At 41.4% G+C, this 12344-nt stretch overlaps 1 protein-coding gene across 1 annotated transcript in view; it reads right to left on the bottom strand.

Annotated features, from left to right (window-relative positions):
- ZRANB1 (zinc finger RANBP2-type containing 1) overlaps positions 1–12344 on the bottom strand; it is a 40483-nt gene that overhangs the window by 4218 nt on the left and 23921 nt on the right. Inside the window, exons 4-10 of the mRNA XM_083616926.1 lie at positions 11708–11895; positions 9635–9788; positions 5741–5812; positions 4970–5168; positions 3231–3351; positions 1614–1743; positions 54–283 (exon numbers count right to left, since the gene is read on the bottom strand). Of these exons, the coding sequence (XP_083473052.1) occupies positions 54–283; positions 1614–1743; positions 3231–3351; positions 4970–5168; positions 5741–5812; positions 9635–9788; positions 11708–11895 (1094 nt within the window). The remainder of the gene's footprint in view (positions 1–53; positions 284–1613; positions 1744–3230; positions 3352–4969; positions 5169–5740; positions 5813–9634; positions 9789–11707; positions 11896–12344) is intronic.

Raw genomic sequence — 12344 nt, 5'->3', positions numbered from 1 at the left:
TTTTCTGCTGATGCAGCGACTCACTGAACACTGAACTGCTTAGTGTTTCTTACCTCTTGAGCAGACAGGAAGTGAATGTGCAGCAGCTTCCTTTCACTGTCGACCAATGGTAAAAAAGTAATAGTAACATCATCATCAGTGTTCAAGTTAGCACCAGCACCTCGGTTGCCATAGCCATCATTCTCCATGGCAACCAAAGCAGAGAAATGGCCCCTTGTGTAGCCCAGAGCAATAGGGCTTTTCCAACAAAAACTCTGTTCCCATAACAAAGGCAAATATACACCTACAAAGAAGGAGGAGTGATGAAAGGGGTTAAATCAATGGAACACTGCACATTAATTATGTTGAGGGGGGGAAATAATCTGAAAGCATGACATAAACCACATTTACAATGTACATCTCAATATGTCTTTTAATACATCGTGATACTGGTTTCAAATTTAGGAAGCTGACTAATTTTAATTAGTGGTTATAAAATATATTTTACTGTGGACCACAGAGTAAAATATAAGACACAATACTCTCTTCCTAAAGTTGGCAATTAAAAGACTGCCAGAATCATGAGCTGCAGTAACAACTCCCAAGAGGCAATCTAATATTCTATGTAACCTTTTTTTCAATGATAAACCCATGAGCATGAACTTAAAATACAAACTGTCCTGTGTAATTGAAGAAGTGGAAGCCATATTTGACTCGGTGTCCATTAATCTAGTCCCCACAGCCTCTCATTACACATAACTGAATCTCCCCCTGCCCGTCTTCTAGCACATCAGAAGTTATTCATAGATGCTTCATCAAAACAACTAAACTAGGAACGTGACCTGCCTTGAGAGGGTTTAAAAATAGCAGTGAGTAATCCAAGTACATATGTAGCATAGCAACCTTTCATAGAAAAAACTCTGCCCGGTGCATTTGCACATGAGATTGCCCTCAGCATGTCTCCTGACAGACCAGTGGCTCTCCTGCACTCACTTAACATAATTCCTGTTTTGTGTCCTCTTAAGAAAAATAGGTGGCAATGCATTTAAATTGTATAGCAGTTAAGTATTATGGTATCATGCACTCAACCTATCTGTAGCCAAAGTTATACTCACTTACATGGACTGACTTCATATTGCAACTGCTGTACTGGGGAAGGAGCATTTACACACACACAATTTGGATCCACAATAGACCCTTGTTATCAGGCTCTTGCCTGACTAGCCCCAAGGATCCAAGTGCAAACACACTGCTGCAGTGGAGCACATACACGTAGCAGGCAGAGCGCTGTAGCAAAATACCATGTTATACCATGCCTTCCCTATCTGCCTCTCTCCCATTACAGAAAGCACCCAAGAATGGAAGCAGCTACAGCATCATCAGAGAGAAAAAGATCAAGTAATGACTCTAGCCTCCATAACTGATCTCTGAAGGCTGTTGGGGCTTTCAGTGCTTTGTCACTTTAAGGCAAGAAGGCAAAGAGGACCCCTTGAAAACAGCCACATTAGCAGAGTGCTCTTAAGAAGGTCGGTAGAGCACTGCTGAATGTACTCTCTGTCAAATCTAAAATAGAAAAATGTGAACACTCAGGATGTAAGCAATCCTTTCTATAACAAACAGTAAGTCACACTTACCTTGAAAACGGGTATATCCTAAAGTTTCTCCTCGGAAACTCTTATAATATTTTACTCCATAAACTATAATTGGTCTTCTAAGAATATGTGCAAGTACAAAAATGTGTGTCTGTTCCAAACTTGCTCCAGGCTGTATCAAAGAGAATAACACTTGAAATAAAAATGATATCTATCACATGAGACAGACCAATTGACTGAGCCTTTGATTTCAGCAAAATGTTCATGTAACTGAAGTCATGAACATTGTTCAGATGTTAATTACATATCAATTATTTTTGGAATTGTTTGCATTTTGAAAGCTTTAATTATCCAGTAAGTATATGCAAGCATCACTGGGTTGGTGCTTAAATTATTATGGGGGAGGGGCCAAAATAAATCCACAAGATTCAGCTACCAATTCTGTCTACTTTTAGTCAGATTTGCCCTTCTATGAACAATAGCTAAGAGCGGGGGTAGGCAACCTAAGGCCCATGGGCCACAAGCGGCCCAGAGGGGTCATTTAACCGGCCCACAAGCTGCCCCTGAATGAGCTGCCCGTGTGCTGCGCTAAACTGGTGTCGTGTGGCGAATTGCTTCCGTGGTGCCGAAAATCGCGTCTGCGCATGCTCAGACGCCGAAAATCACATCTGCGGAGGTGGCGGAAATCGCGGCCGCACACGCTCACAATCCGGCCCACAGAGGGATCCCCGCTGGAGTGAATCAGCCCAGGCGAGGTAAACCTTTCCAAGCCCTGGCTAAGAGGGTAAAAGTAACAAACAAGGACATGTTTCTTCAGGGACCCTTATATTTTTAGCCTTGCCCAAAAACATCAATTTATCTGAAATTTCTGTGTACTAATTACTATACAAGACTGTATTTTCAACAGAGAAGAAATTTTAACATTACAGTAAAATGTGACCAATTATGAAATCTCATATGCCTCTTCAGTACCACAGTGGCAATTACAATGAAGCAGAATAAGGGCTTCTATTCTGGAGGTCCTACTCATTTGCCTTTTACTTCATGTCACATTTGTTTTATTTTGTGACGTAAAAGTACTCAGAATGAAAAATGCTAAATGATCATTTGTGCATAAGACAAATGCATGCATGATGAAATTATCTACCGGTCTTGACTTCTATATAATACCTCCAGGACAGAGGCACTGTACCTCTGAATTTCAGTCACTGGGAAACAACAGCAGGAGAGAGATACTTGCCCTCAAGTCCCACCTTTAGGGTCTCCATAGACATTTGATTAGCCGCTGTGGAAAATAAGATGCTAGAGCAAGATAGGCCTTAAGTAGAGTCCTACTAGATCAGACCAAAGGCCAACTCAGTCCAACATCATATTCTTACAACAGACAAAAACTTTGGAAAAATATACCCAAGCAGGATTGAAAACAATCCGAAATGGTCCTGCCACATCCAAGCCATCAGTAACTTTTAAACTGAGAATATGTCAGTCAAGAACAGAAACACATAAATACTAACCGTAAGATTCAAATAAATAGGAGCAAAATAGATAGAAAAACCACAGCTATGAACATAAAATACAAGTAACTTTTAAACTGTGCTTCCCCATGCTTTTTTAAAACACACACACACACACACACACACACACACACACACGTCTTACCTGACTAGCAAGCGAAAGTATAAATGCCCAGTCTTCCTGCCACTGTTCTTCTCGCAGTGAGAAGTGTAAACCAAAGCTTTGGGAGTACCATGACTCCCATTCTTTCCATCGGGTATAGAACCTACAAAAATAGCATAAAAGGACTCAAGATGCATTTTCATAATTCAAGATTGTACCGAACTATGCAAGCTTTCGCTGAAAGTGGATTTCTTCAGATTCACACACAACACACAATACTTTTCTTGCTACTTCAGCCAGGTATTTTACGGGAGAGAAGTTGAATAAAAAATTGAACAATAAATGCCAAATCCTGAGAAGTATATATATAGTATTTGGTTGAAACATAGCTCATTTAGCATCTCTTGTCTGAATTAGTACAAGGTTTTTTTTATGTTCACATTGGATAACCTGGGAGTTAGCATCCCCTGAGTGGGAAGCAATGGACATGGTATGTCTGCAATGCCCCAGGTAAGAGATGGGGTGGAATGCCTGTGAAAGGAGTTCAACTGGAGATTAATTGTTGTGATGTGCCTTCTTTAGTGTGTAGTGGCTGTAATAGGCCTATAACTGGGTTCTTTGTCTGGCTGAGCATCTGTGACCATCTTCAAGAGAGTGGATTGTAGGCAGAATGTACCAGGAGTGGGTAGGTGGGAGAAATCTTGAAGAGTGAAGCAGAACTACCTATCTTAGTATTCAATGGGAGAAGGTATGGCTGGAGGAGGAGGACAGAAATCACACATGAAAGAAGAGATATTGTTGATCCAAGACCTTGCCTAGATATTTAGAACTCATAGCAGTGGTAGGTGATGCCTTTACAAACTGGGGTAATGCATAGCCACTGACTCCGAAGCAATTCTGACACCAACTTCCATCAGTGCTACCTACTCCATCTATATAAGTTTCTATTAATCATTATAACTTACTGGAATTTCCATGTTCAGAATAGGTATAGCTATGCATGAGAGTTGCTAAAGGAAACAGTAACACACTGTTGCCCTCATAAGAGTGATTTGGCTGATCATGGCTGGAATCAGTGCCACACCAGATTGAGAACCAAGGCCACAAACCAAGATAAAAGTGAGGTCTGAGTCTCAGCTACTAAACACCCAAACTATTACCTCCCCAAATCATTTCCCAGTTCCAGATGCCCCGTTAACTGATTAAACCAGTCCCAATTAATTTTCCTCTCCTATTGATTTTAGGATGTTCACACTTCAAGAGAAGTAGTTTGGCATGCTGTACGAAGAATCACCTCCAATCCATAGTGAAGTTGTAGTCTGCAGCTCTATGGTAATCAATATACCAGATTCAAAGTTCACATAATGAAAATATTTTGCACAGCAATTCTAGTTAAGCGAGTGATATGGTTTGGAGCTATGTAATCAGAGGTTTGTGACATTTTCCAGAGCCCAGATATTTACGAGGACAGCAACAAGCAGCGAAGATGACATGATTACTTCAGTAACAACTTTATATAAATTGCATTGGACAAAAGCCATTTTGAACTGATTGATCAATTATACTATTTTAATGGTACAACACAGACTTTTTCTCCATAGATGCCAGAAAGGCAATTTTGTATAAGATTCCAAGCCACTGAAGCAGAAATCCTCCAAATTCCTTCCTCCATCCTATGACAGCAGCAAGTATCCAGGTAGTCTTAACAAAGAAGCTTGCATTTTTTCAAGATAAGACATCTGAATAAGCTATGGTCATTTTCGTTCATGATTTCTACTTACCAATGAGAACAATCATGTAAACTGTCATGAAGCGCTTTACGTAGCACCGAGTCCTTATCATAAATGCCCCATGTAGCTTGTAGTACTGAATCAAGCAGGCAGTCCCCTGCAGTCCGATTCCAAAGTGCATAAAGTCTACTGTCCAAACGCGTACCCAATTCCAGTGACCAGTTTATAATGGGAGATTCTTCTTCAAGTTCTAGAAGATAACAAGCAACACAATGTTAATCATCCTAAATCCTACAAAAAAATACCTGTTGCATTTCAAGATACTAGTGTACGTGCTTTTGAAATTCTAGAATGATTAGCAGAATACAGCAATGAAGTTCCTTTCATAATCATGAATACAGTTATGGTGGCATGCATGCAAATGTACAACTCAGTTATGACTATCATAGTACAGACTTTCATATATTTCTATTAATACTCCCATAAAACCTAACAACTGACACTTCAGTTTTCTCAGGGCAGGCTATCAAAAACAATCAGGTATCTATGAATAACTTGCACACCACTGTACATTTCAACAGAAATCTGTAAGTGGTTTACATATCTTAACATGAATATATCATTTTTGTATTCCATTCATAATACTACTGCTAATAATATTAATAATGATAAATTCCACTTTAAGTAACATAATTAAGCAACAATAAGCATCTCACCATGTATGTAAGTAAAATAAAATAGCAAATATTATGCAGAACATCAAGATACAATATCCAATGCAACATAATATAAAACCTTGCATAACGGAGATACCATATTTACCTTTTTGAACATCTCTATCAAGTACTTCATCAAATAATTTCTCTTGGACTGTTGGTGGCAAGTCTTCAATATCTGCAAAACCAAGAATGAGCATGACAAATGATTGAACTCTAGAATCCACATATTCCATATGAACAGCTATTCACATGACAATCACACCAAGTGAAACAGCCCTTTAGTCCCAAGAAAGAGGTAGAACAAACCAGCGCAAGTACACTATGTGAAATGCTTTATAATTTCTCTATATGAAATTATGGCTCCAATCTCAACTAATCCTAACTATGCTCCCCACACTCAAAAACAAGACAAAAAAAGTTTCATTTCGAAGCCCACTTAGAACATTGGGCCCCACTGTATCCCTAATGCCAGGAGATCAATGAGGTCCAGCACTTCCACCATGCCACACTTCCACCATGCTAAAGAAACTTACCTAGGAGTTACAGTGGGGAGGCGGCTTGCAGGACAGAGTTTCTTCATTGGGTCCTAGTAAACTGCTCCAGCAGCAGCCCAGATGCCAGAAACCTTGACAAAAGTATTTCCCAGAGCTCCTCACATCCCTATCAAAATGCATCAGGCATGCATTTTGCAGGAATGCCACCTCAGGATGACACCAGAGCAGCATGTTAGGGTCGAATGGAGGGCACACAAAACTTATCCATTGCTGCTGTCACCTGGCAAGTTTTGATGATAAAGTTTTGATGTTGCCAACTGCAACATTCCTCACTGGTGCAGGATATGTTAAAATTGGAACTTAAAATGCCTAAATGTTCTTAAGGCTACAATCCTGATAATCATCTACATAGCAATCATATTGCTTTCCCCATCCAGAATAAAACATGTATTGGGTATACAAGTGAGGCAGCCAATGCGTGTAGCTGAGTGCTGGGAGAGCTGTAGCTCAGTGGTAGAGCAAATAGTCCCAGGAGAGCCTGGAGAGCCTCTGCCAGACAGTGCAAACTAAGGTTACCAGATTTTTTTCAATGAATCCAGGGACAACAGAGGGTTGGCCGCTGCCTTGACCTCAACCGCCACATTTTCCTCCGAGGCTTCTATCTCCTTTCTCCATGAGCCTGGGCAACCCTTGAGTTGTCGGTTCTTCAGTGGTGGTGGTGGTGAAGCGATGCGCAGTGGGTCAGGCATGGAAGGCGGAGAAGGAGGGCCAAGAGCCGCGGCGGTGAGGCCATCAGAGCATCCCCAATCCCATTCTTACTTGCATGCAAGCAGGAGGGGGCAGGGATCCCTCAGCTGGGAAGGGAGAGATCCCCGCCCCGCTCCTGCTTCTATGCAAGTAGAAGTTGGGAGGCTACTCCGATAGGCAGCATGAAGCCTCCCTTCACAGCTTAGTTGCTGGGGTCAGGGAAGGTGGAGGCAGCCCGGAAGCTGCATCTTAGAGCCCCTGCACCACCATCATATGGGGACTTCGAGCAGCTCCTGAAGCCAGCCAGAGCCAACTGCTCCGGGCTGCTGAGACTGCCGCTGCTGCGTTTCCCGGGGACATTAGATGAAATCCGGGGACATTCCAGGGATGGAATTTGTCTGGGGACTTATTCACAAATCTGGGGACCGTCCCCGGGAAACTGGGACATCTGGTAACCCTAGTGTAAACAACATTGTGCTAGGTGGACCAGTAGTCTGACTTGTCTAAGGCAGCTTCGTATGTCTGATTAGGGTGCCTTCAATAGAAAAAAACATTCAAGCTCATACGTCTCCCACACAGGTATGCATCTCTGTGTAGGAAATTTAATATAGGAAATGCAATATATTTATCAGTTCTGTGATGCAGTGGCATTTTCAAACAAAACAAAATTAGGAAAAGAAGACTGAAGTTTCTCAATTGTTAGAGCTCTACGTTATATCTTCAAGTAACACCATGCATGTTTCCTTCCCTATCTCATCCCACTTACCAAAAGAGATACACTAAATGTAATTATTTTCACTTACTAGAGCAGTCAAGACTATTTCGCATTACATGATCTAGTGAATCAGAACAAATTAAGTACAACACGTACAGTTGGAGAAAAGGAATGTTTCTGTTTTTAGAAAAGCTATGGCCGTTTTCCTCTTTAAAATACTATCTTTAGCATCAAGCAATTCTCTGCAGTAACAGAAACACAGGGATTCTGTGTTTATGAGGTCACTACTCACGTACAATTGCTACAAAAATAGTTTCAAAGCAGAAATGGTCCCTACATACTGGAGAGTTTCCTCAAGTTATACAAGTGAGTGCTTTTTCTTTCTTTTTTTTTAAGTCCAAGCTCTGCAAAAATATTCAGAAACTGGTGGGAGAAAGGAACCACACTTCACTGAAATGTTGGCACCATTGGAAATATACAGATGCCAACTCTCAGCTATCTGGTCACCTCAGTTAGGAGTTCAGGCTGAAGGGAAACAAACAGTAATTAGCTATCCTTTGAGTCTGGGACCCAGGGTGCAGGGAGGCCTCAGGGCCTTTGAGGCATACATTCTCTGAGCCCAATTTATTCTCTCTTTTTTCCGGTCTGTCTGTAATGGAGCCAAATGGGACACAGAGAACTGTACCCATCACATGCTGATGCTATTGTGAGGGCTTTCAGAAACTCACATACTCCCAACTTTTGCCACAATTGCTCCTGTCATACGGACTGAACTATCGTCACATTCATTTCTATGTTGGAGCTGCACTACTTCACGCTGAGCAAAGGGGCTTCAATACCTGCTCCAACAGACCCTTATGGAGAAGTAGGTTTCCCAGAGCAGATCTCCCTAGTAAGCTAAGGAACACAGACATAAATATTTTCTCTCTGGCTCCAGTCATCATTAGCTGCAGCTTTGTCCACTGCTGGTATGCATCCCTCATCAGACAAAAGGTTCCCCACCCTTGTACTATACCAATTGTGCAATCGCAACTGAATGCTCTTCAGAACTCAGCAATTTCTTTGCTGTGCAGCAGTAGAATGAAGTCAGCAGCAGAATTCTGGTTATTTTACAGCTACAGTGATCTCAGGCAGGTGTACAGTATCAGAATTTAAAATATTTCCATGATAAAGGTATTTACTAACAAAACAGTTTGAATCCAAGACTATAATATAGGCCTAAAGTATGGTTACCTGATGTCCCCATTTCCCGGGGACAGTCCCCGGATTTAAAAATCTGTCCCCGGACAAAATCCGTCCCCAGAATGCCCCCAGATTTCATTTAATGTCCCCGGATTTATATTTTAAGTGTTACAGATTTCTTAGTAGGGAATGAATGTTGTGTGATTGGTTCAACGGCACAAGACACATTATATGCGGACTTCCAGTGAGGCAAAATGGCAGGCGCCATGGCAGCGAGCAGCTCCTGAAGCCAGCCAGAGCCAACTGTGCTACCAGGCTGGCTCCGGGCTGCTGAGACTGCTGCTGCCACTGCCACTGCCAAGGGGGAACAGGGGACACCCTGTACGTCAACTGGGGGAACCGCTGACCCCCCTCCCGCTGCAACCCAAATCGAGCCGGAAGAGAGAGCGCCCAGCCACCCAGCCAACTGCCCACAGAAGAGAAGATATTGCTTTTTTTAAAAAAACAAAAACACTTTTTTAAATAACTTTTTTTTCTCTTTTCAAAAAAATCTGGATTCTTTGAAAAAAAATCTGGTGACCTTAGCCTAAAGAGTACTAGCCTAAAGAGTACAGGAATGAGTCTCAAAGTAATTTCAATGTTAATATAAAGGAACTGTGACAACAGTCTTTCTCCTGAAGTTTCCTCTCATCTGAAATTTACTCCATGTGTAGTCAAGAAGCTTAATGAATGAAGATTTTTCAAAACCTACAGCACTTCTGTTGAGGAAGTATAAGAAGTAGTCAGAAGTGGGCAATTTCATACACCCATTTATCTGCTAAGGACAAGATAACAGATAAAAGAAGCCCCTCATAATTACCTGCAGGTAATGTAAATGTTACAAGGTCAGTTAGGAAATAGCAGGCAAAGTCTCCCTTCCGCTGATGAAGAGATGCAGCAATTTCACGTCGGATTTGCTCAGTAAGCTCTGGGCATACCATAGCTGGAATGCACTTAGCTGCATGTTGGGATACCTGTAACAGGATATTTCATGATGTTATTAATTTAAGAGAGAAATGGACCACACCTGCTAAAACGTAAGAAAACCCCCCACCCAAGGACAGCTGACAGTAACAGTAAGACCCAATGTTCTGCATTACTAGAATGGTGGATTGGGAACAGAGGCATCTCACTTCTGACTCCTGCTCAGACATATAGGTTGCTGGGTGATCACAGGGCAGTAATGCACTTGTAGTCTAACCTACCCCTGTGAGAGGGAAAGGGGGGTGCCTGCATGGATACCAACCCGAGCTCTTTGCAGGAAGGACAAAACTATCCAAAGAGTGAACTAGGTTTTGAGGAGATGTATGTCACTTCTTCCATAGCTTAAATGCTACTCTGTGATCAATTGAAACTGAGTTCCTAGAAAGAGCTGCCAGCATTGGATAAGTCTTTGAACTAACCGGCATCATTCCTTCAGAAACAAAACAAGAAGGTAGTTTTAGCAGCCCTGATTTCTGTCCATATCTAGTGAATACATGAATTAATGTGTTCCTAATATAAAACACAGCTAAGATGTAGTTTACAGCTGTATCAAAGTCCCTCACATGGTAGGGTATCCAGGACTGCTTCACAAGGAATGTATTTCCTACACTGAGATTACCTCCATATAGAAACCATGTCCGGTGTGAAGTAGTCCATAAATACACAGCTCCATTGTCCCTTTCTGCCTAGCCTGGTAGTGTCTTGGATTTATTCATTTCACTTATTGAAAGTTAACTACAATGCTAAAGTCAGAGCAATCCCTTCAATGAACATAACACATTCTTGGAATATTTCTCCAGTGCTCCACCATCTATTTTGGAGAACATTTCAAAATGTTTTTAAAAGCTCTACATGGCTTGATACTTGTAAAGCTACACCACATCAACCTGCCTGTGCACTGTGGTCATTTTCAGAGGCCTATCTCTGCGTGTCATTGTCATCTAAGCTGGGGCAGGTAGAAACTGGGGACCTTTCTTGATTGCAAACATGCCATCCAGCAACCACTTTGATGTCTTTTTAGAGCCAGTTGAAGACCTTTCCCAAGGACTTCTAACCTCTGAAAAGACTGTTTCATTTTTAGTGTTTTCACAGAAGTTTAATTATGTATTTGTTTGATGCTGTAAGTTGCTCTGGAATTATACTGTTATAAATTTAATAAGAATTGTTAAAGATACAGAAGAGCAAAGCTTTGCTCAGGAAGAACCAGTGTTTCCTCATCAACCACTGTGAATAATTTCTGTTAGTAAATAACCCAGTAGATGTGGACAATCCAGTACAATAAAACTCTCATCACTCTCAACTATTGGCAATGCAGGCTATGGCTCATGGGAACTAAAGAGTCCAACAACTTCTGGAGAGCCACACATTCACTCAACCCAAACAGGGCTTTTTGGTGGTGGCTCCCCATCTGTGGAAGGCTTTTCCCAGAGAGGCTCACCTGGCATTACATGTCTTTAGGAACCAGGCAAAAACATTCCTCTTTACCCAGGCCTTTGGCTATTAAATAATCTATGGCCTCTTAAAGTGGAGGGGGGGTTTGCTGTTATTATTGTTGTTTTATTATTACACAGACTATTATTATAGTTTTTATTATTGTGCTCCGTAAAATGTGTTCTTAATGTTGCACACCACTCTGGGATCTTTTAATAAAGGGTAGTATATAAACTGAATAAAACAAACAACAACAGGAAACAGAGGATAAGACTAAGGGACAGCAAAATCTCTATTGGTATTGGCACCATTCATCTTATTCATATACCTCTCTGGTATACCTCACCAAGAAGGATCAAACTGACCACCAAGGCTTCAGCACTACTCTCATTAAATTCCCTGCTGATGCTTCATTTGTCTCTGGAACCAGATGCAGAGACTCCCATAAGCACACATACCAGCAAAAGTGAAAACTCACCTCTGTAAGCAGAATTGCTAGCATATCTTGTCTTTGAAAACGTATAGCAAGATGAACAAGTGTGTATCCCACATCAAAAGCGGAAGGGCGATTTAACAAGCGTACTTCATCTGCAGAAAGCTGGCGTGCAATATCTCCTCCTGACGACTTGTATGCTTCAATAGCAGCTAAGTCACCTTCTACAACCCCTAGAGACATGGAAGATGGGTCATAAAGTTAAAATTTCTAATATTACTTAAAATAATGACAGTTCATTCTTAATCAAGTTACCATTTATTGTACCATTTCCTTACCATACATCGAGATCCTAAGTTGGGGAAGGGCCTTGAATTTGGTTGCCATCAGTGGAGCTCTGTGCCTTGCCAGTCACACTAACTGATAATGCATAGTATTTTTGCCACAGTTCACAGTTCACATGAAGGCAGAAACCTATACAGTACATGTCCATGGAGGAGGGTATGCAGATCAAGTCCATGCAACTTTTTGTCTACAGCATGGTAGTTCAAGAGAAGGGATGAATCAATTGCTTATATTCACAGGGCCTCTGTGGAAGGACTTCAAACATTACTAATGAGATTTGGTTCTCACTTATAGCCCTATCTGATTATACTATCCAAAAATCACACAAATGGAGCCC

This window comes from Podarcis filfolensis (assembly GCF_964270895.1).
Source record: "Podarcis filfolensis genome assembly, chromosome: 5".
Classification (NCBI taxonomy): Eukaryota; Metazoa; Chordata; class Lepidosauria; order Squamata; family Lacertidae; genus Podarcis; species Podarcis filfolensis.
Note: the sequence above shows the minus strand (reverse complement) of the source record. Positions and strands in the feature narration are given on the sequence as shown.